At 38.7% G+C, this 25,629-nt stretch overlaps 1 protein-coding gene across 2 annotated transcripts in view; it reads right to left on the bottom strand.

Moving 5' to 3' along the window:
* LOC149780707 (DENN domain-containing protein 11-like) overlaps positions 1-17,651 on the bottom strand; it is a 46,665-nt gene extending 29,014 nt beyond the window's left edge. For both annotated transcript variants that reach the window (XM_089937753.1, XM_089937754.1), the window contains exons 1-4: positions 17,403-17,651; positions 10,559-10,658; positions 9,242-9,400; positions 7,992-8,151 (exon numbers count right to left, since the gene is read on the bottom strand). In XM_089937753.1, the coding sequence (XP_089793879.1) occupies positions 7,992-8,151; positions 9,242-9,400; positions 10,559-10,658; positions 17,403-17,631 (648 nt within the window). In that variant the 5' untranslated portion in view covers positions 17,632-17,651. The remainder of the gene's footprint in view (positions 1-7,991; positions 8,152-9,241; positions 9,401-10,558; positions 10,659-17,402) is intronic.
* Between the last annotated feature and the right edge of the window lie 7,978 nt (positions 17,652-25,629).

Genomic DNA, 25,629 nt, shown 5'->3' with positions numbered 1-25,629 from the left:
TTAAATTGAATTACAAGTGGTGCTTTTAAGTATAGAAGAAGGACTGTACTTTAGTAATCAAATTCTTAAATTCTCAGGGTCCTTGTTGGCTTTGTGGTCTAAGGTGCTCACCTTTACAGATCACTGACATCTCACTTCTGTCTGTGCGGTTTCCAGTCTGTGGCTTGGCCAATGTGGGTATGTGAGAAAGACTGCCAGTGGCTTCCTGTGGGCTGTTGGTTCTTCCCAGAGTTTTCCCAGGTTCTTCCTCCACCATATACACTGGCCACCAGAAATTGTCTATCATGCTAATAGATGGCATTGAATCTATAACAACCAAACTGAATTCTCTTATAACTGCAGGCATTACTTCACCAATGGCCTCTGACCTTCAAAGCTTTTCAGTGCATAAAAAATCAATAAGTCACAATGTATTAATTTGAGTATAATAATCATATTAATAAATCTATGATAGACTCATATGTCTAACATAGACCCAGCTGTGAATATCATAACATTGACCTAAATGAGCATGCAGATCAAAGTCCATGTGTGCTGTAAATAATAAGCTGAACAAATAGCATATAGCTTGGTTATGTTCCAGCAAGTTTGGCTCAATGCGGTCTGAAGCTGGGTGAATGCTTAAATATTTTCAATAATTTCCAATAATGATATTGTACAGGGTCCAACAAATAATGTGCTCAGAGCCCAAGAACTACTAAATGCTGAGTCTGGGCTAACATACATTGAGGTGAGGTATCCCAGTGGGCTATTATTTCATATCATCAAATGTTATACAATGTATTTCTTTTCAAAACACACAAAGGAAAATGCTTTACAAGGATAAAAACTGTTACTGTGTGGGGGTGTAGCGGTTGTCTAGGGGTGGGGTTCTTCTTATAGACTTTAACGAATTATGAGAAGTTCCCCTGGTCCTTATTCAGAAGGTTAATTCTGGACACTATATTATTTATTGACTAAATATATTTATGGCTACGAGCCCCCAGTCAGCAATGCCGACAGTTAAATTAAAAGAAATACAAAGATGAAATTTAAACAATAACAATTTAATAAATGAAATTTAAAAGAATTTAAAGTAATCAATGTCTCTCTTTCACCCAATGATCCCTTTGATCATCATTTGAGTTCACAGTGTGAGGAGATTTTTCCCTTCTTGAGTGCTACTCATCTAAATCTCTTCGTTCCCTTGTCTTTCTCTCCTTTCGTGATCTCCACTTCCGCTTCCTCTTCTATTATCCTTGTTCCTTGCCGTTATCTTGACTTCCGGTTCCTCTTCTAGTATCCGGAACCCTTGACGGTATCCCTTGAGGTCACCCGAAATTCACTCGGTATCTCTCACCGTCACCCGAAATTCTCTGAACTTCTCTCGTCCCCCGAAATTCTCTGAGATTCTTTCGTCCCCCGAAAGCTTCCTGATCGAAGCTATTTCATGAATTTCCTAAATTCCGCCAATTTTTACGAATGGCTAACGGAGTGTGTGTCACTGCGACTCTTAAACACCAACTGACGAATTTCAGGCTTGTACAAGTCTTATTCCAGCTTCTCGAATCAAGTCCCACCTACAACGCATCCCGATTGGATGGCGACGGACTCTGGTCATTTGATCGAACTGTCAATCATAAAAATGTCAGTCTGTGTGTCCCCATGTACTGTCCAGCCTACCATTGTCGGCTTCCGGCTCTTTGAAGTTGTCTACGTCACGTGTTCCCATGTACAAAGATTCCCGCCAGATTTCCACTCAAGAGCTCAAACAAAGACTGGGTTACGTAAGAGGATTAGCCAACTTAGGCACTTGGAAAAACAAAGCTTACCTGGCTCCACTTACAGACTTATAAATACATGTATAATACAAGGGGTTGGGGTAAAACATCACATCCCCCCACGCTTGAGAATAAAATCAGGATTTTATTCACTCAAACTAAAAAAGCAAAAGTGTTACACGATATAAAGAACAAAATCAGCAAAATGAACTAAATGCTAAACTGAGTATGAACACGAAAATATAACAAATGATCTATATCATTTCGGCGCTTCTACTCATGAAATCTGCGCCTACGTTTTCAGATCCTTTCACGTATCTGATCTGCATCTGGTACTGCTGTAAAAACAGCGACCATCGCATCAATCGACCATTGGACAACTTTGCCTGCACCAGATAGGCGAGTGGTTGGTGGTCGGTCTCCAATATGAACTTACGTCCATATAGGTATCGCTCGAACCGTGATATGCCGAACACGATTCCGAGACATTCCCTCTCCGATACTGAGTAATTCTTCTCGGCAGCAGACAACTTCCGGCTGCCGTATGCGACAGGAAAAAGCGTCTTGTCATGCTCCTGGAGCAGTACTGCTCCCAGTCCCGTGTCGCATGCATCGGTGCGCAGAACGAATTCTTTATCCAAGTCCGGTAGACGAACAACTGCGTCGGATGTAAGTCTATCCTTTAGCGTTTGGAATGCGTGCTCACACGCATCTGTCCAAACGAACTTACTCGGGGTCCGTTTCTTGGTTAGGTCAGACAACGGGCCCGCAATCGCGCTGAAATTAGCGACATACCTCCGGTAATATCCGGCCAGTCCCAGGAATGACCTCACTTCCGTTTTCGTGGTGGGGCGTGCGGCGTTTCTCAACTGCTCCACCTTCGACTTCTCTGGAGACAGCGTGCCTTGGCTCAGGGTATGTCCTAAATAGTCTAATGTCCTGAAACCAAGGTGACATTTGGAAGGGCGGGCTGTCAAGCCCTCCTGACGTAGCCGCTCCAAAACGTCAGCTAACAGAGCGAGGTGTTCACCCCATGTCTCTGTAGCTAACAAGAGGTCATCCATGAAGTTGTGGACACCCCTATCGCGCAAGGGCTCCAACAACTTCCGCATCATTCTGGTAAAGACGCTGGGCGCGTTTTGTACCCCGAACGGCATCACCAACCATTGGTATGTCCCGTCGGGAGTAGCAAAAGCAAGCTTCGGTCGGTCTTCTTTCCTTACCGGAATTTGCCAATACCCCTTGGACAAATCCAGTTTGGAAAAATATTTCGCTTTCGAGACCGAAGCGAAGATATGTTCGGGGTCAGGTAGCATTTCAACTTGAAATTCTGTCACCTGATTCAGCTTCCGGTAGTCGACGCAGAACCGATGGGTGCCGTCCTTCTTCTGCACTAAGACTACTGGTGAGCTGTACGGAGAGTCGGCAGGTTCGATTACTCCCAGAGCAATCATCTGCTCGATTTCTTCCCTTACAACTTGTCGTTTCGCGTGGGGCAAGGGGTAGGGTTTACGCTGAACTGGTCGGTCGTCCACCATCTTTAACCCGAACTCGACAAGCGTCGTCCTCCCGGGTTTTTCTGTTAGCACGTCGGAATATCCGGCCAGCAAGGTCTCTATCTCGTTCCGCTGCCCTTCAGTTAACATGGGGTCACACTCCACGTCCGACGGAGTCTCGGCCCTCGTTAATGGACAGCTCGGGACAGTGTTAGCACCTTCCGTATCGCCTTCGATATCCTCGGTGACTATCGCTGCGACAACAAAATCGCTGGCGGTCTCCCTTTCCCGGTACCTCTTGAGCAAATTGGCATGGTACAATTTCTCTTTCGTCGGTAGCTGTATCCGGTAGGTTTGACCTCCGACCTTCTTGGTGACGACGTATGGACCCCTCCAGGAAACTTGCAACTTGTTGTGTTCCTGGGGCAACAACAACAACACTTTGTCCCCTACCTCAAACTGACGTGGTTTTGCGCGCTTATTGTAATTTTTCGCCTGTTGCGCCCTAGCTCGTTTGAGATTTTCTTGCGCGAGAGAACAAACCTCTTCCAGTTTGTTGCGCAAGTCCGCGACGTACTGGTAGGTAGTGCGTACTTCCTCTACAGCGTGGTCGTCTGTCCACAGCTGTCTCAGTACGGCGATTGGGCCGCGTACGGTTCTCCCGTACAAGAGTTCAAAGGGAGAGAACCCCAAACTCGCTTGCGGTACTTCCCGGTATGCAAAAAGCATGGCCGGAATATACCGGTCCCAATCCTTGGGGCGGCCTTCGCACAATTTCTTGAGCGTGTTTTTCAAGGTCCCATTAAACCGTTCGACCAATCCGTTACATTGGGGGTGATACGGTGTAGTCGTGAGGTGTTTAATCGACATGAGACGATTCACCTCCGCCATCACACGACTCATAAATTGTGTTCCTTGATCGGTCAAGATCTCGTCGGGCACTCCGACTCTTGACCAGATCGCAAACAGAGCTTCCGCGACGGTTTCCGTGTCAATGTTACGCAACGCAACGGCCTCCGGATAGCGTGTAGCATAATCGACAACCGTTAAAATATATCGATTTCCGTGCGCAGACGCGGGTTTTATCGGTCCGATTAAATCCATGGCAACACGTCTAAATGGTTCATCGATAAGGGGCGTACTCCCCAAAGGGATGGGTCGCTGATCCGTTTTCGGTGCCATTCTCTGGCATTTGTCACAGGAGAGACAGAACCGTTTTACGTCTCCCTGGACCCCTGGCCAGTAAAACTCTTTTACAAGACGGTCACGCGTCTTAGCAATTCCCATGTGTCCACCCATGAGACTCTCGTGTGCAAGTTTCAGTACTTCGCAACGCTTTTCCTTTGGCACGACGACTTGCTTGAAGTGTTCGTTGTGTTTCCTGGCGTGGCGATACAAGATTCCCTTCTTGTAGACAAACTTCACCGCGCCGTTCGGAGTTTCCCTTTCTGTTCCCGCTTCTGCGTGTTTGTGCAACTGCGCCAGAGTTGCGTCCTCCTGTTGCAGCTTCCTTAACTCCGCTGGAATAACATTACTAACCGGTGTCGATGTAACTTGGATTGGCTTTTGTTTCGGCTGTCGACTCATGGCCCTGGTTTCAACAGCACTCACTGGCATAGGTGTGCAGGTTTCGGGGTTCGGCTGGGGTAACACATAACGGCAACCCAATATGACGTCATGTGATAGCCCCTCCAAGCAAGCAGCTTCAATTTTCCCCTTCACGTATGGTGAATCGAGGTCAATGACAGCTACTGGTAATGAGTCACGCGCGCAGTTCGCGTACTGAACTTCTATTACCTCCCCTGTATAGTCCTCCGGCTTGACATATTTCTCGTCGACAAGCGCGGGGACGCTGCACCCAGTGTCATACAAGATGGTGGCGCCTTCACCATTGACAGTTGCGGCCGCAAGGTTGGCTGGGTTGCGACTCGCTTCCGGCACACCTTCCTTCTTAGCTACGACATTCACCTGGGTCTGCCTGCCCTTGGGACAGTCCCTGGCAAAATGCCCCAGGCGCTTGCAATTAAAACATGTCGGCGGCCCTCGCCGACTTGCAAGTCCTGGTTTCGTGGGTGAGGCCTGTCCAGGTCGATAGGCGGCAGCCCTACCTGTAGGTGCCCCTCCGACCTTCCCGTCGCCCTGACGGTTACGGACAGCCGGCTCAACCTCCCCCATACGACGCGACTCAGAGGGTCGGGGTCGGTCAGCAACCCCGGAACCTCCACTCTTCGAGTGCGCCTGCTCGTATCGCTCCGCCATGTTAGCGATCTCTTCGAGCGTCCGGTGTTCTCTTTCTGCTAAGAAAACTGTCAACTCGCGACGGTAAGTACCCAGGACATGTTCCTTGAGTATTACCTCGCGTAGCCCTTCGTACGTGCGTTCGACTTCGGCCATTTTCATCCACTTCTCAAATAAACCTCGAACACGGTTGTGGAATTGAGAGTGGGTCTCTGTTACCTTTTTCACCGAGTCCCGGAAAAGTTTCCGGTAAGTCTCGGCGGTCAGCCGATAATGGCAGAGAAGCGCCTTCTTGAGGGCAGTGTAGTCATCAGCCTCTTCTGCAGTTAAGCCGTGGTAGACTTCCCGAGCTGCACCTTGCAAAAAGGCTGAGACATTAATGGCCCAGTGCTGTTCAGGGACCTGATGAGCGCGTGCGAGTTTCTCAAACTGGACGAGAAAATCGTCAATAGCCTCCTCCCTATCATTGAAGCGTGACATGTTGATCTGGACTATCCGGTGGTCGATGAAAGGTCGGCCGGTTGTTCCAGAGCTTGTACTGGCGTCGTCCCGTCCGTTGGTCCTAGCTTCAACTCTGACCTTTTCCATCTCCAGAGTGTGAGCGAGTCTGGCTAGCTCCAGCTCTTTCTGGGCGTCTCGGTCCGCTGCTTCTCGGTCCGCGGCTATCTTGGCTTGATCCGCTGCGATCTTGGCTAACTCTTGGTCCGCTGCTATCTTGGCTAGTTCTCTCTGGGCTTCTCTTTCCGCTGCTTTTTCGGCCTTCCATTCCTTGATCCTTTCTTCTATAAAGGTTGCCAGGCGATCTCCCTCGTATCCAAGATCTTCCGACCCCATGGCGCGGTATTCCTTTATCATTTGTCGTTCGATAGCCATTATACTAATGTAAATTGATACCTTGTCTCAAAATTCAAACAATATACAGATATTTGTAATACCAGTTTAAATACTTACCTGTCGACAACAACTAGTTTCGTTCAGGTAAGATATTTGTTCGATATCTGCTTCACACGTACTGCTATGAATGGAAGATCTACAAAGCCTGCACATATGACAATAAAAATACAAGATGAGAAAATCACAAAATTTCAGATACAAAGAATGGAAAATATCTCACACTGTTCACTAATACTTCTACCAATAACTTTAAGTCCCAAAATAATATATATGTCTAATTCATATCCCGGACGAAGCGCCCACTGTGGGGGTGTTGTGGTTGTCTAGGGGTGGGGTTCTTCTTATAGACTTTAACGAATTATGAGAAGTTCCCCTGGTCCTTATTCAGAAGGTTAATTCTGGACACTATATTATTTATTGACTAAATATATTTATGGCTACGAGCCCCCAGTCAGCAATGCCGACAGTTAAATTAAAAGAAATACAAAGATGAAATTTAAACAATAACAATTTAATAAATGAAATTTAAAAGAATTTAAAGTAATCAATGTCTCTCTTTCACCCAATGATCCCTTTGATCATCATTTGAGTTCACAGTGTGAGGAGATTTTTCCCTTCTTGAGTGCTACTCATCTAAATCTCTTCGTTCCCTTGTCTTTCTCTCCTTTCGTGATCTCCACTTCCGCTTCCTCTTCTATTATCCTTGTTCCTTGCCGTTATCTTGACTTCCGGTTCCTCTTCTAGTATCCGGAACCCTTGACGGTATCCCTTGAGGTCACCCGAAATTCACTCGGTATCTCTCACCGTCACCCGAAATTCTCTGAACTTCTCTCGTCCCCCGAAATTCTCTGAGATTCTTTCGTCCCCCGAAAGCTTCCTGATCGAAGCTATTTCATGAATTTCCTAAATTCCGCCAATTTTTACGAATGGCTAACGGAGTGTGTGTCACTGCGACTCTTAAACACCAACTGACGAATTTCAGGCTTGTACAAGTCTTATTCCAGCTTCTCGAATCAAGTCCCACCTACAACGCATCCCGATTGGATGGCGACGGACTCTGGTCATTTGATCGAACTGTCAATCATAAAAATGTCAGTCTGTGTGTCCCCATGTACTGTCCAGCCTACCATTGTCGGCTTCCGGCTCTTTGAAGTTGTCTACGTCACGTGTTCCCATGTACAAAGATTCCCGCCAGATTTCCACTCAAGAGCTCAAACAAAGACTGGGTTACGTAAGAGGATTAGCCAACTTAGGCACTTGGAAAAACAAAGCTTACCTGGCTCCACTTACAGACTTATAAATACATGTATAATACAAGGGGTTGGGGTAAAACATCACATACTGAGATATAAAAAAGTAAAAGTATAGCCTTGAAGCTAACAGCTATAAATACAGGTGTCTAGTTTGCTTTCAATTAGCTTCTACATTTACGCTAGCCAGCTTTTCTTTTAGCCCACAATTTGCTTTTTAAGTCTGTCACACCCTGGGTATCTTCATACACTCGCCCAAACAAACTCCTCTACGATAATGATTAAATACAATATTAAAGGTTGCTATTACGACATGTAAGATCAGAATGCTAAATTACAAAGCTCAGGGTTACCTTCATATCTAGAAATGGTTCACTGCTGGATGATGGTGTGGAAGCTGGGGAGAGAATTGTGCAACCGTCAGTCATAACACTGCTAGAAGGCAGCAATCCTTTCTTATCTTCATAGAATGCCAGAAGTTGTGAGTATTTTCCTGGAGTTTCCAACTGATGCCTTGGAATTAAAATCGACCATTAAAACAATTTTCCTCTCATTTAATAATAACAATTTGGGTCACAAAAACAAAATATGTAGGAACTACATGTCAGAATAAATGGGTATATATTGCTGGGAAAGAAAATGTGTGTGTGTTGTGTGTGTGTGTGCATGATTTGGATTTCTAACGTAGCTTTAACAATGTTTCAGTCATATCACTACGATGAATGCAGTGTGACAGTTTATAGTGATGTCTAGCACTGGGACATCATGCCACAGACATGTAGTATGATGTCCCACCCAGTCGCATTATCCTGACACCAGGCAGACCAGTCCTAACACTAACCTCTTAATGCCAAGCATCAAAGCTGTTAGTACCATTTTTGTAAGTCTTTGGTAGACTTGGTCAGGGATTGAACCCATGACCTCCTGCATCTGAGGCAGATGCTCTAACCATTAGGCCACGGGAGCAGTCGAAAGAAAATGAGATAACAACTGATGACAGTAAAAAAGAAAAGGTCAAAGTAAGCTTAAGTTGGCTGCAATTAAAGATATTTATCATCCCATGAACTATAATTCTACAGAATGCTGAACCTCACATAAATTATTCACAGTAAAAAGAAGGAATTTCTTTAAAAATGTTGGTTCACTGACCAAGATGTTTTAACAGTGGATGGGTAAAAAATAAACACACCAAGGGATCCTACATGAGTACTCATAACAAATAAAATGTATGAAATGAGTGCAAACAAATTCTATCTTTACAATCTTTTGCAACCAACAAATGTAAATTATTTTAGAAGTTTCATAAATTGTACTTGAAATGAGTTGAAATGTGAGATTCTTCTTATGACATAATGAAAAATACCAATTTGACCATATCGCACTATTGTGTAGTGAAATGACTTGAAAACACGTCTGGATGCCTCTGTCAATATGCCCTTCCTTTGCAAAATATTATGACATCACTGGTGATGTTATGTGATGTCATGGGTGTTATTACATGCATTATAGATCTAAGGTATATTAATGTAAATAACACAGTAATCATCCAACAAATTTAATTATAATATTCCAATGTGTTATGATCAGAACTGGTAGATTTTACCTGACTTGAGTTTCTAGAAACTGCATGTGTCTATATAGCAGGGTATAAGAGGTGGCCAAGATCCCCACAGACTTCATTCTAGCTCCTCTCTCAATCTCACTCTCTACTGGCATATTCTCAAAACAAGCCAAACCATACATGTTGTCTTTTCTAAAGTAACTGTAAGAAAAGAAAAGAAAATATCTAGTTTAGACTGTTTCTGAATACCAAACTAAAATGTTTAAAAAGTGAACAGATTTTAAAATAATTATGTTTTTAACTCAAGGTTTATTAATTTTTAACATTTTCATGATGCAGTGAAGATGTCTCAAAGAAATGCATAATAAAAGCATTTAGAGTGTGTGAGATTTGGATTTTCAATGTGGCTTTAACAATTTTTCAGTCATATCGCTATGATATCTGCAGTGTGGCAGTTTATAGTGATGTCTAGCACCGGGACATCATGCCACAGACACATGGCACGATGTCCCACCAAGTCACATTAACCTGACACCATGCCAACCAGTCCTAATGATAACTTCTTAATGCTGAGCACCTAGCGAGGCAGCTTTTAGTACCATTTTTATCAGTTTTTGGTATAACTCAACCGGGGTTCAAATCTGCGTCCTCCCGCATCCAAGGAGGACACTCTAACCACTAGGCCACAGGAGCTGTCATGTAGAGTGCCGATGACAGTCATGAGGACCAAATTATTTTCTTGCTTTTAAAGTTTTTCACTGATGGTCTTCCTGAAATCAAGAGTTGTATCAATAATTGTTACATACATCTTATGAAATTTTCCTTTACAAATATCCAAGAAACAAACTTCAATCCATTTTATATCAATCATTCTGTGTATTTAGGTTAGAGTGTAAATATCTTTATCCCAAAAAAGGATGGTTGCCAGAACATTCTTGACACTGTAATTCCTATGTCTTATTTTTGAAAGATAATACAGACCATCCTCATTATAAAGCACTTCATAATAACACTGTTCCTTTTATAAGGCAGGTTTGCAAATGGATCCCATTTCAATAAATCATAGTGAAACTATATGTTTAATGCACTACATTATAAGGCAGTCTCACCATAGGACTCCCATGGATATCATTATAATAAAGGAGTCCTGTAATATGCAAAATAAAAATTTTAAAATGTTTTTATCTTCTGTAGATGGTTATAAAATTTTACAATATTTTTACAATTTGATAGTTTAATACATAAAATGCCTTCTGAATGTTATGTTAATTTAATTTTGATTATGTATTTTAGACAGAAAATGCTTTAGCAATAAGAAGTATAAAATATAGTTTAGTGCTGATGAATTGTGAGACTTACACAAAATCTGTTGTAAGTGTGTGGGAACCACTGACCATGGCCTTAAATTCTACACCATCTAGGTCCACATCTTCTGGCATGCACCACTCTATTACATTACCTATGGAAAAGTAATGGAATACACATGTAAAATATAAAATATCCAGGTCTGCATGTTCTGACATACATGACTCTGTTACAGTGTATGGGGAAAAGTAATGGAATACATAAGGATTTTTTTTTTTAACAGGATCTACTTGTTTGTTACCAACCTTTTAATGAATAAAAACTATGATAGATACACTGTTACCAACCCAGCTTCATTAGAACTGTATTTCACATATCAGATCATTCCCAATTTTAAGTGACATTTTTCTCCATAAATTCCCATTTTTCAGCCTCAAAAATAGTATTATTTTAAATAAAATACTATAACATAATGATGCATATAGACATCCATAATGTCATATTATTGAGTATCACAAATGTCCTAAAGCAAACTGAAAAGCTATTAATTACTTTGTACAATCAATATCATCCTTATAAACCTATCTCAGGCTTTTTCTTTGATTGATTTCTTAAACTGCATTCATTCATATAGAATCCAATTATGTTAAGGGAGGCTGCCAATGGCCCATTGTAGTGCTAATTTTAACTATGACACTGCTTCAATCAGTGGAAAGACACGCATTATTATTACCTCATTTCTATATTACATTCAACAGATCACAGTTCAAATGATGTATGATGGCAGACATTTTACTTCTGTTTGTGGTATACATGTTGCATTATTTCCTCTTTGGATTATATCATAAAACTCTGCCTGACACACAATGAAATTATTCTTGAAATAACAACATTTAAAAAAAAATTAAAGTTAAAGATGTTTCTTTAATGTGTGCATTTTTTAAATTTTTAACATAGTTTTAACAATTTCAGTCATATCACTACGATGTCTCAGAGTAGCAGTTTATAGTGATGTCTAGCATGTTGTCATCATACCACAGACATCTAGCTCCATATCCGACCCAGTCATACTATCCTAACACCAGGCCAACCAGTCCTAACACTATCCTCTTAATGCTTAGTACCAAGTAAGGCACCTGCTAGTACCAATTTTATAAGTCTCTGGTAAGACTCAGCCAGGGTTCAAACCCAGAATCTCACGCATTTGAGGTGGATGCTCTAACCAAATAGGTCACAAGATCAGTCTTCTTTACTAATACTTACCCAGTCATAATACCTTAGGAGAACTACTACTACCTCACAAATCCAACCCTCCCAGGCTAAAATGTTGCTAAAAAGCTATAGGCCAACCTAGCTGGCAGTTGGATTGATCTCCCCTTGATACAGGGATTGGTGCCAAATCCTGTGAATGCTTCAGTTACTGCTTATTGTGCCAACTTTCATAACAAAATTGGCCTCCAGTGGTAATTTTGATGTAATCGAAAAACATAAATATTATTGTACAATGTACTAATTATTTAATATGCTGGGTCTGTAACATATTAGTACATGCAGGTAGATTTATATTTTGTTGCATTATTTTCATCTGCATCACATAATATTTATTCATCATGCACTTCTTGGCTTTTACGTAAGCTTAGTGGCATGCCAATTTGCTTAAGGTGATTTTTGAACTACCGTAAGCACTTGATGTCAAAGGAAACTTTGTGGTCCTTATTGCTGACCTGATGCTGCTGTTGCTATAAAGTCTCTAGGCAGTACTCAATGTAAATTCTGCTGTTGCTATAAAGTCTCTAGGCAGTACTCAATGTAAATTCTGCTGTTGCAATAAAGTCTCTAGGCAGTACTCAATGTAAATTCTGCTGTTGCTATAAAGTCTCTAGGCAGTACTCAATGTAAATTCTGCTGTTGCTACAAAGTCTCTAGGCAGTACTCAATGTAAATTCTGCTGTTGCTATAAAGTCTCTAGGCAGTACTCAATGTAAATTTTGCTGCTGCTATAAAGTCTCTAGGCAGTACTCAATGTAAATTCTGCTGTTGCTATAAAGTCTCTAGGCAGTACTCAATGTAAATTCTGCTGTTGCTATAAAGTCTCTTGGAAGTACTCAATGTAAATTCTTTCAAAATCTTTTACTAAGCAAAGTAATGTGGAACTTTACTAGAGAAAAGAATCACATTTACTATGACTGCCAATTTCTGTTTCATAATTGTTACACAAGATGAACATATGTTAATTAGAAGTAACCAAATTATACACACTCCTTAATTGGAAATGCAGTATTAATTGAAGTTTAATTAGGTGCATATGAGTGCTATCCTCTTAAAATAACAACAAACAGCAATCACTAAATAATAATAAAGTTTTTTGACTGCCATTCTGTCCAAATCATGTTATTAGCAAACAGGTTGGTCAGAAAGAAAACTATTGATTGCACTGCAAAAAGACCAAATGTCAGTGTTAAGCCTACTTTCAGGCATGTCAATGGGATACATTTATGCACAACAACATAACATGGTCAAACACTTCCAGTCCATAAATCTTATGCGAGGTTTGTTTTCATGTCAGTCATAAACAACCATCTCAAAAGTACAAAGAAATTACTGGTGTTCCCTCACTGAAATCTTTCATTTTAAAGGTCATCACATATTTGTAATTAAAGATAAACAATATATGTTAAGTCTGTTTTGCAAAGAATTCTCTTATTTTACACATAACTTACTGGTTCACATAACATCTTAACGACATTTTTAGCAAGCATCCTATCAGCTGTAAACAACCTCTGATCAGTTCCACGATGGTTTTTGACAAAGAATAGCAAGTGTGCCATATGCAAACTGAAGATTGTGTGCAACTGTTCGGGTTTTCGGTAAAAATAGAAACCAACAATTTCCTCACATAATGGTGAAAGTGGATAAACACTGATGGTTTGTCTTTAAATTCATAAATTTGTCAAATGTTGAATATATAAAAATATTTAACTTTTCTTGATTCAAACATAAATATAAAATGACTCCATATATTACTATTTATTTACTGAAAGTATTATGACAGGGCAAGTCATTGATCATCAAGTCAGCAGTCAGACAGCCACATCAGATGCAACAGTGGGGTGTTAAAAATTTATTTTTTAACATTACCTTTTCAACAATCAAGACAAATGTACAGATTAGAAATCAGAATACACAAGTTCATACCAAGTATATATAGTTTTATGTACTTGCAAACATAAAAAAAGCTATTTTAACTTTTTCATGTAGATGAGTGAAGTCCCATTTTGATCTAACTAGAATGTAATGTTTTTGGAAATGGCAGCAGCAGCTAATAATCAACAAACATCAACAAACAAATATTTTATGTCCAAACTAACTTTATTGTCAAAGTAGCACATAAATATATATAATAAATAATATTTAAGAACAATTAAAGTCTGATTTGCTTTTCACATGATTTTTTCAACAAATACTAGCATCTGACAGCAGACTGCACATACACAATTTCTAAGTGTTCCTTTTTTTTATACATAATACTTTCTGGTTTGTTTTTTAATTATTATGCTCCAATAAAGTCCATTCTTTGCCTCAATTTTCTGTTTCACTATCATAAAATCTAAATGTTACTTCATAAAATGTAAACACTACTGGAACATTTTTTCTGAATGTTTCTTATCTGAACACTAGAGACGGAAACCATCTGAAATATTATCAGTTTTTGTTTTTACTTTTTCATGTGCTCTTTCCAAACTACATCCAAATTAAATTCCACATAACCCACCACTCTAATATACCTTTAAAAATGTAACCTTAAGCCCTATTCCATTATCTAACAAGGAACTGCATCAAGAAAAATATCAAATTTAATCATCATTTACTCCTTCTCCAGAAACATAATAACAAATTATGATTCCTCTTCCTCACCCAATGCCAACTTTAGTTCTAGTTTCAAGAGAAACTGAAATGGCTGCCTGGATTTACGGAAGAACATTACCTACTATAGTATATCCACAAAATATAATTAGCAATAAAAAAGCAAATGTCAGACAGATACAAATCTCATAAATATTCATATACCTTCTTAACCAATCATTGCCAATCTGAGTACAATTTTCTCAGAAGGTTGACTGAACATGACCTTTCATGACAATTAAATAGCCAATCAGAGTTTCTCTTCAATTATCTTTTGACAAAAAAATCACTTAAATTTATATATATAAGCACATTTCATTAACTTGTAAATTACATAATTTCGTTTATAAATATCCATCAGAAACAATGAAATCTTAATGCAGGCAGCCACAGATGCAATGGCAGTGAAGTGGATATTTTCCCATGGCTTGCAAACATGATTTCAATGGTGCTATGGCAATTATATGTTGCTATTCAAAACAGTTCATTGACCTCTGCAGATGGAGTTTGGAAGATGAAATTGAAACATCAAAGGTTATGATGAATTGGGTAAAGGATGACTGCGCTGATCTGATGTTAGACTGAACTTTATTTTTTAACCTTTCATTACCTAAGGCAATTCCTATAACTGTCATAAAGCCCTTATCCCTATGTACCCTTACACTTACTAACACATTAACATATTTGCAGTTATACAGGAAATTATCCAGGTTCCCTATTTAAAAAAATTAGAAATCACCAAAACCTCTCAGCTGCACATAGAATAGCATTTTAAATAGGCTAGTAGAATTAAGCAATTTTGTATAAAACCCTACATCACTGATATCAATAAGTAGAATATTCACCTTCTCATTTATAACAATCAAAACATTTTCATCCATTTAATAATCCAGAAGTGTAACATCGCCCTCTTAGTAAGAGGGGTGGTTAATTGGATTTGGCTGGCATTATCTAGAGGCTGATCTCTCTTGATATTATAGCCTGACAGGAGTGAAAGAAGAATGGAAGAAATAAAGCAATACGTGCCCTATTTTGACAAGAAAATAACAAATTTAATCATAACAAATTAATAACAGCAATTCCAATTCAAGTTAGATCATATTAATATAATTTAACAGGTGTGTCCAATTTGGATTTATTTCATCATCATCATAACGAGAGGTGAAAAGAGCGCAATGTCCACGACCGATTTGCATCACCTTCCTGTCTGGACCATATATCAATGTGTCCTAGTTCATCCTTCCTAAGCTCTATGCCTTTTCCCTCGGACTTCTGTCTCTAGACTGTCCGGTCTTTCTCTCAGAAAGCTGTTCCTTAAAAGACAAAATTACCCCAGAATTCTGTATACTCCACTTTCTAGAGGTACATACAATTCACTTACATTATTCAGAGCATGCTGCTATCCACACATTGCGTAAATTCTGACTTAGTACAGTAGGACATTAACATCGCTTCCAGCAGCAAGTCTTAAATTACCACGGAAGCGTCTATCGAATATTATCGTATTATTTTACATATGCTACTACATGTTCGATTACTAGTGCATGAAATTCACAAATTGTAACTCACAGCAATCCATAACCTACAAGATTATTCAAACATTACAAAATCAGATATAATTAGGTAAGTATCGTTAGCTCACGAAATCTGTATTGTCCTAACAAACAAAGGAAGTTATTTCATATAACCCTATGAAATCCTACACATTTGAACATTTGGATCGCATGTAATCAATTCTACCAATGAAATAATAGCTGTAAAATTAAAAGGTAAACTGCATCACAATTCTAGCATCAACACTTTCCATAAAACTGAATGAAAATAAATTGCATAATAACTCTAGCATCAACACACTTCCATAAACAAGAATAAAATAAATTGCATAACATCTCTAGCATCAACACATTTCCATAAACAAGAATAAAATAAATTGCATAACATCTCTAGCATCAACACATTTCCATGAATTGAATAAACAATACATAATATGGAAACCTAATCATAGCAAACACATTTGCATAAAACAAACGATCAAATAATAGAATATTACGTGAAACAAAAATTGCGTACCTTATTACTGTTCTCTTTCAGAACCTCCTTACTGCCGTTCTGTCAGAATTGTGCATCCTAGCACTAAACCATGTCTGTCTGTTTACAAGATGACCACCTGGTACCTTTCCTGTTTCACAAGGAAAGCACTATTCTCCATCTGCTTTCCACGGAGTCGACTACATTTCCTCTTCTAGGAAATTTTCAGACTAAAGAATTTCGACTAAGGTCGTCACTTTAAAATCTGATTGCTCTAAAGTGTATGCCTTAATTTATTCTGCCCAATCGTAGGCAGTCGTCCCTAATATTTCCCAAAGAAATAATTCCTTTCATCAGGTTTAGACAGCTCAGAATCTGTGAACAATAGCGCATGACAATTTCCCTTTGAAAAAAAAGATAAGTGGACACAGGTTCCTACCAAGCAGTTAAGGTTGGTAGCTCAAATGTTTACTTTCTAAGGACCATGTTAAGATACCCCTGTAAATTTCACTGAAGTTCACATGCTGCCCCTTTGAAGTTTACATTGACATGGGGGAGATGAACGAAGAAAGGTCGAAGTAATCCTTCACAAAGACTTTTCTGGCTTAAATGCGATACAAATTTTAATGCTTAATGCATTCAACTCTTAAAATTCACTGAAATTCAAAATTCGACACTTCACGAAAGGTATTAGCCAGTATTACTGAAGACACCATACTTTGACAATTCTTACATGGCCATGTGATCTAAATATCGTAGTTTAGATTTTATTTACATCAGAGATCAATGGATTCTCTAACATAAACGACCAATGCAGGGAAATTGTAATACTACTGCCACGTGATTTGGCGATCATATGAATAGCCAATGATCTCTCTATGGCATTAGACTGATTTTTAGTGACTACAGATTGTTGACAATACATTTTTAGCAACAATAATTAGAAGATTCCCTGACTATGGATTACCTGATCGTGTGTCAAAAGCCACAACAAAAATACACACAATCTGGTCAACCGCGGTGGTCTTGGGAGATGGTTTGCTGAGAGGATGAGTTGGTCTGTCGGTGGAAGCTTCTGTCCATGTAGACTCATGGGCATTATGACCCTCTCCACGGTGTCTAAGACTCTTATATGAGTCTTCATCACGTTCTAACAAAGGAGATTTTTCATCCTCCTGCTCTGCCATATTCTGCATCGATTTGACAGTTACTATAGTTTAACTTAACCTACACAGCCAAAGAAGACCAAATGATTGAACAAACTAAAACGAGAACAAACAGCCTAACAAAGGTAATCTTCAAAAACGGAATGAGCCCCTGGCGGCTTCTCGGGGAAAATTCTGACTACAATGTAGTCTTACTGAGAAAAAAAACTGAAGTGAAAATATTTGTATGTAACAAGAAAACAGCAGAGAGATTGTTCTATGTGATTATACTGCATTTCAAAAGCGTCAATAATTTGTTGCATAAATATGTATGCATATTCAAAACCACGAATAACGTTATCGACATCACAGTCCCAGAATTTATTACCCAGCATTTTCCAGAAAAAGAACAGTCGATTCTTTTAGAGAAAAAAATCGTCTTGATTACAGATATAAACGCAAGAAACTGTGATACATTCTGGAACATTTGTGGTGCTCATAAATCAAAATTTGACGTTCTTTTATCGATCAAAATTTCCAAGGTGCCAAATAATCGGCATTATATGCATGTCGATGTGTCAAGTTTTGAACTTAAGAAAAGATACATCCATTCTGAAGAAAAAATGTATAATGAAAACAAGTAGACATTTTCAGTTCTTACAGATATGAAGAAAGAGGTATAACAATAAAATAAATCACGTTAATATCGATACTGAAGGTAGTTATTTAATATTGGATGCTAAAGTTAAAGGGAAACAAATCACCCTAATACATTTATATGACCCAAATAATGATTGTTCGTCATTTTAAGCTAATGTAATTCAAATATATGTTACTACACGTGGGGGCGTATGAATATGTTATTACACGTGCGGATTTTAATTTGATGCTTAACGCGGAAAATGATTTGCGTAATGATATTGACAAAAGTGATACTAATGCAAGAAACGAAGGCCTGCATATCGGTGAAACATGAATACTCGTATGTGGCTATTGGAGATCTAACGATAATTAACCTTAGCTCACATGTTTATATAATGGGGCGAAATGGGGTCACACGGAAAGTCCTATGTATAAATTGTCCGTAGGCTTTAACATGAGGATAATAATATGGGGTCAAAAGTGGAAGTTTTAGACGGACAAAAATGTATCGAAAGTTTATAGGGACGATAGGTCGAAAGTTTATGGGGACAAACAAGAATGGTTTCTATCGTGGTATCGCCGAAAGGTTGTACTGCATCAATGATGTTCCAAGCACAACATCGCTCTGGCCGTACTCGAGTTGAGTGAACTTAAGTCAGTTGTTCTGTCAAATTTGTCGTTATCGGTGAAAATGTGTCCCTCACTCTGTTGCTGTGTTAAATTCATCTTTCCAGACAGGTCATTGTATTTGGCATGAATTGTTTTTCTTAGAACTATATATATATATATTCTGTACTGGAACATATCGTGTCCCTACAGTAAAATGTTATGGTCTGGGCTCGCACTCATTTTTGGTTACACAATTTTACCAACCTTTTCTAAAGGCTGAATGACAATGACAATTTGGTGATTTTGCAATCGTACAGTTGTGTGCTGATGCCATGTTTTCACATGAAAGTCTTGATTTTGCCTTAACTGTAAATGTTCTTTCAACACGTAAAAGTTGACTACTTGACTCGAACGATAGTTCAGTGTCAATCCTGTGCATTTGCGCTTGGTATGAATTTCTTCATGTCGGTCTTCTGTATTGGAACCCGTATACAATAAAAGTCTTCCTGGTCACTGTTAGTCCATGGGCCTAAACGAATACCTTTGATGTATGGGTGGCTGCTCTGAATGCGATGGATGTGCATACAACTATCGGTGTCAATCAGACAATTTTAAATGGATGTTAACATTTACAAATTCGTCAATGGTGCAGATTACGTTTCTTCTTCATAATTTATCAAGATAAAATCTTCACGGACGATCTCCATGCATTTCATACGTTGTCCCTTGTTGTAAAACAGTTGTATGCAGCGACTTTAATCAGCCAAGTATTCCGTCTTCAGTAATATCCGACACTGAAACAGTTTTCCCTGAAAAAAAATAAAACATGACTTTGGTAGAAGATCATCTAACTTCGTTCTTTTCTACGTGTTCCAAAACGATGCCGCGTTGAGTTCGGTACCTTTTTTGTTTGAATTTGTCTTTATATCTTACACAAAGAAGGATTGCCGCTAGCATCTTGCTTCAGTTATTAAGAACTTGTTGACGTACCCGAAAGCAATTCCTCCATTGGAGTCGTCGTTCTGATAGTATTATATACAAGGAACACACACCGATGTTTTTGATTTGCACTCCTTGAGATTCTTTCACGTCATATAGCAAGCGTGTCGCATCGGTTCGTCCTCCAAACAAACAATAGTTCGATGACCACCATGTCTTAACGTTCGGTAATGCGTCTAACTTCTAGATCGGTTTTGACTCGTCGATCGTAATCGTGTTCCCACATTATATCACTTGGAATCCTTGTCTTTCTAACCCCAGGTGTCATTGGTATGTTTGCTCGTACAACTCGTCCACGGTAAACTCTGATAAAGGACTTGTCAGGTTTCGTTGCGGAAATCATTTATTGTACTCCTGTTGTGAAATGAAGAATGTATGTACAACACTGGCTAAATAACAATCTAAGTATAACTCTAGAAGTATTTGGAATACTTTTGTGTTGTTACAAAATATTGTACATACCGACTGTCTTTAAAACAATTTCATATAATTTTTAAAGTCGTCTCACTGTTTTTAAAAGCCATTATCAAACTGATAATAACACAGCTAATATTAATAAATATGTAATAAAAATGGCCTCCAATCAATATGTATGCCAAATAAAATGACAGTTTAGATATAATTAATGTGTTAGAGCTTAAAATGGCAATACTTTCCTGTGTTATTGCTTCTTGTAGTATATCTATCTATCTATCTCTCTATCTATCTACCTATCTATCTATCTATCTATCTATCTATCTATCTATCTATCTATCTATCTATCTATCTGTCTGTCTGTCTGTCTGCCTGCCTGTCTGTCTGTCTGACTGTCTGTCTATCTATCTATCTATCTATCTATCTATCTACATTTTGAGTTTGTTACAGATAATCTCTCTGGACGCCGCCATATATTTTGAAATATTGAATTATATTAAACATTTAGAAAAAATAAAGAGTCATAAAATAAAAAAATAATTTTAGAAAATCTAGGCAGAATAAACATCCACACACCTTTTTCCCAAGGTCATTTCCTCTTTGGAATATCAGCTGCAGTAGCTAAAGCAAATGACTTGGTATCCTTCTCCACCCTGAAGATTAAATAAAAACGTTTGCAATGATGTGTTGAGTTTATTAGGTTGAAATCACGTGATACTGGCAGACTAAGAAACTGTAACTTGAATCGTCTTTTTTTCGTACATCCTTTCTATCCTTATTATTCTGTGTTCTTTAATTTATTTTGTAAAATTATTTTTGCTATGTTTTTTTTTTATATCTTTATTTATTTAATCGTTCTTCTCAGCCTGTTGTGACCTATCGAAGCATCATAGTCAATTGTGTTTGCATTTTTTCTAGAAGCGGATGTAGATACCTTATAGCATGACCTAGATGGTCATCTTGTTGTTGTTGTTGTCTTTAACTTTCGAAGGTTTTCATTAAATTACATAACTGAGTTTTAAAATATCAGTTAAAATCTTATAATTTTTTACATATATGTTCACAACCACCATCTTTGTTGAACTACCAACCTTGTGTCCATTCAGAGACGTTAACACAAACAAACACACACACACACACACACACACACACACACACACATTCTGCTTTGTCTTGACCAAGCCTAAAATGAATTCGCAAAAGAAACACGGGAAGGAAAATATGACGTAATGAGTTGTGATGTGATGTGATGTGATGTGATGTGATGTAATTTTTATTTTTATCGTAGCTTTTAACAATTTTTCAGTCATATCGCTACGATGTCTGCAATGTGGCAGTTTATAGTGATGTCTAGCACTGGGGTATCATGCCGCAGACATGTAGCATGATGTCCCACCCAGTAACATTATTCTGACACCAGGCCGAACAGTCCTAACACTAACCTCTTAATGCTGAACGCCAAGCGAGGCAGCTGTTAGTACCATTTTTTAAGTCTCTGGTATGACTCGGCCGGGGATCGAACCCACGACCTCCCGCATCCGAGGCGGATGCTCTAACCACTAGGCCACCGGAGCGGTTTAATGAATTGCGACAAAAACATTGCGATATATGAAGTAACCAAAAGGATGTGGCATTTATAGAATGAAAATGTGTACGAATATACCACCGCCATCTCTGGGAGACAATCACCTTGTCCATTAAGGGGGCCCGGAGTGGCCGAGTGGTCTAAAGCGCTCTCCGTCATGGATCACTGCCATCTCACCTCTGTCTGCGTAGGTTCGAGTCTCGGGCTCGGCCAATGTGGATATGTGAGAAAGCTTGCCGGTAGCTTCTCGTGGGTCGGTGGTTCTTTCCGAGGTTTTCCCGGGTTCTTCCTCCACCATTAATACTGGCCGCCATGTATAGCCTATCTTGCGCTGAAAAATGGCGTTAAACCCTATAACAACAATAACAACAACCTTGTCCATTAAACATCTTAGTAACTAGAGTTTGCTCTCTGGAAAAGAGAGCCCTGTGCGGCACAGGTATAATGGGGGCAGTGTTATAAATACCCCCAGTCATACACTAGACTTATGACAGCTAAAGTAGCTGCAACTTATTTATAATATACACAAGATACCCAGGAACAGATATTGTAGCTCTGACCTTGAATGAAACGACACCAACATACAATTCAGCAAGTTTACATGGAAATATTTACAGTTTTAGACGCATTATCATACATACGCGCGTAGACCTAAAAGCAACGCAAAATTTGGGCGAAGACGTTCACATATCACACACTTGATTTTTATCCAATGCATTTTGTTTCTTTTTGTCTTCTTAGTCCCGGCTTTTTATTTGCTTTGAAATGTGTGGTAGATTACTTTCAGCGTTGTATCTGTACCTTTTCAATGAGGGTAAAATAGAAAGGTCAGATCCTTACTGAAGTCATTCTCTGACTGTACAGATCAGTTCTTATGATGTATTATTCCAAAATAAGGTTTCTAATGCAATCCTAGCTGAAGCCTCTCTCTCTCTCTCTCTCTCTCTCTCTCTCTCTCTCGTAGAGACACAAATATGATTCAGTAAACAACAACCATCGTGTTATATAATCAAACAACAACCATCGTGTTATATAATCAAACAATAACCATCGTGTTATATAATCATAATTCTAATTCCATCATCCATTCGACCATCCTTCCCATGAATATATACATGCAAGTCATATTCCTCCCCGTCAGTTACAAATGTTACAGAAACATATACATAACATATACATTACTGTCTGCGTGTAATGCTTGTGTTGACTTTTCTACGCCAATTGTAACTTTTTGGCCATTTATTTTTAAAATATGTATAGTTTTGTATTTTCTTTAAAACTTTATAAAATATCCTCTTTTTAATTCATGGCTGAAGAGTACACTATTTTTCTATCGTCTGCAAGTAACCCAAATTAGTTTACTTACGCATCCTCAGGTACCATACATAAAGTAAGTAACTGATTTTATTTCACGGCCGTTAATGTCAGTGACTATCTTAGAGTTTAATTCTATAACTTTGCAAATTAATCTTTCCCCAGGGCTATCAAGCAAACTAGAGTTCGTGCAATGAAAATGAGCACTGATTGGGTCGCAACTGATAAATGTGTACACACACACACACACACACACACACACACACACACACACATATATATATATATATATATATATATATATATATATATATATATATATATATATATATATATATATAAATAAAGAGAGAGAGAGAGAGAGAGAGTTATAAAACTCTCATAATCTGTGACTAAAATATCTTCATACATCTTTCATACTGCTTCAAAACTTCTTATAATTACCATCGCTTTTTCTTACGTACCAAACGAGTATTCGTGTCTTACGTAATAAACGAGTATCCGTGTCCTATTTGCATATGTTATAATACTTTCTTGTGTAACTAACCAGATGTAATAGTTAACTCCTGTATAACTAACAAGATGTACTAGCTCTTGTGTAACTAACAAGCTGTAATAATTAGCTCTTGTGTAACTAACAAGATGTACTAGCTCTTGTGTAACTAACAATCTGTAATAGTTTGCTCTCGTGTAACTAACTAACTACATGTCTTTTGTGCAACCAACATTCTGTGAATAGTTCGTTCCGCTACAGTAAGATATAGGTACTGAATAACAAGTTACAAGGAACAGAACGTGCAACAAGAATGTAACTGTGTTGCGACGTTTGCACGTATGTGCCAATAGACTCGTATTGGTCTTAACAATATGTAAATGTTAAACACACAATGTGCGCGCACGTGTACGTGTTTATAGATAGACATTCAGACAGGCAGATGAATAGATACAACTATGACAATATCAACCATTTATTCAACAGAAAACATAACCTGCATTTGTTGGTGTTGCAGCTTTAAAGCAAAGTTACCTCTTTTTCACATGTGCTTCGAATGAATATGAAGTAAAAGGAAATGATATACAACATTTGTTTAAATATCCACTTCACTGTTTGTAAGATACGGACAATTAAAATGAAATGATTTGGCGTCGATAATATGGGCTATGAAAGACGTTACGTGATAATATACTCTGGAAGGGAGACAGAGAATGCTTAGGAAAGCATCCATCATGCACCAACTGCTTTTGGTATCCATTAAAGTAAGAGTACCATAGCGGGTACACATGGGACAGTACATGATCAGCTGGAACTCCCAGTTATTTACATCAGAAGCTGTCTAGAGAAAGGCAAATAAGGATACTTAAATATCCGTTTGAGCGAGCATTTAGGAAAATTCATTTATCAAAAAAGGGATGAAAAAACAATACATGGCTTCGATTGTATTTTTAAACATCTTTGCAAATTAATAAGCTAGATTTAAACTGCTTCAAAATAAGTCTTCTTAAAAATCAGACAAAATCACCAACTGACACTGATAAAGAAGTTTATTTTGGATCATAAGAGATGTGTGTGTGTGTGTGTGTGTGTGTGTGTGATTTTGATTTGTAACGTAGCTTTATGACACACTGTACTAAATGTATGGAAAAATATGAACTAGTCTGGAAATGTGTGAAGATAAAATAGATTAAATATGGGTTTGGCTGGCCAGGATTGGTTAATAATGTAAGTTATCTTTTAGGAAAAAGAATCTTGTGAGAACTTATCCTAGTTGTAACTGAAGAAAATATAGACATTGTTTTATTGATGGAATTTCAGTCCTTTAACAGTCGTGAGTTTGGAACACATATCACATAAATTAGAACCTGACGCTTTGGTGCGGAATTGAAAACATATGTTTCAAACACATGTAGGTCCAGAAAATGCCGCGGTTCATATCCTTTTCTCTACACAGAAGCGGACATCCAGGATTCATCTATACTCATAAATATAGGTTTGATCATGATCACGCAGAAATTTAAAGTTATTGAATTATTAATATCATGGTGTTTGCATAGGTTTACTATGGAACTGAATTGGTACCGTGAGTCTTTTAACAATTTTCCAGTCATATCGCTACGATGTCTGCAGTGTGGCAGTTTATAGTGATGTCTAGCACGGGGGCGCGTCCCACCCAGTTACATTATCCTGACACCATGCCGACCACTCCTAAAACTAATATCTTAAGGCTGAGCGCAAAGCGAGGCAGCTGCAAGTACCATTTTTATAATTCTTTGGTATGACTAGGCCGGGCTTCGAACCCGCGACCTCCCGCATCCGAGGCGGACACTCTAACCACTTAGGCCACCGGAGCGGTCGGATTATAACAGATTATGAAATGTCTATGTTAGGATCGTATAAGATGATACAAATTTCAAGAAAGGGTCGTATGAGACGATAAATATTCCAGGTTAGGATTGTATTACATGATACAAGGTCCAGGTTTGGATCG

This window comes from Sinohyriopsis cumingii, chromosome 16 (assembly GCF_028554795.1).
Source record: "Sinohyriopsis cumingii isolate HCF-2022 chromosome 16, ASM2855479v2, whole genome shotgun sequence".
In the NCBI taxonomy this organism is placed as follows: Eukaryota; Metazoa; Mollusca; class Bivalvia; order Unionida; family Unionidae; genus Sinohyriopsis; species Sinohyriopsis cumingii.
The sequence above is the reverse complement of the archived record's forward strand: the minus strand, read 5'-3'. Positions and strand labels throughout refer to the sequence as shown.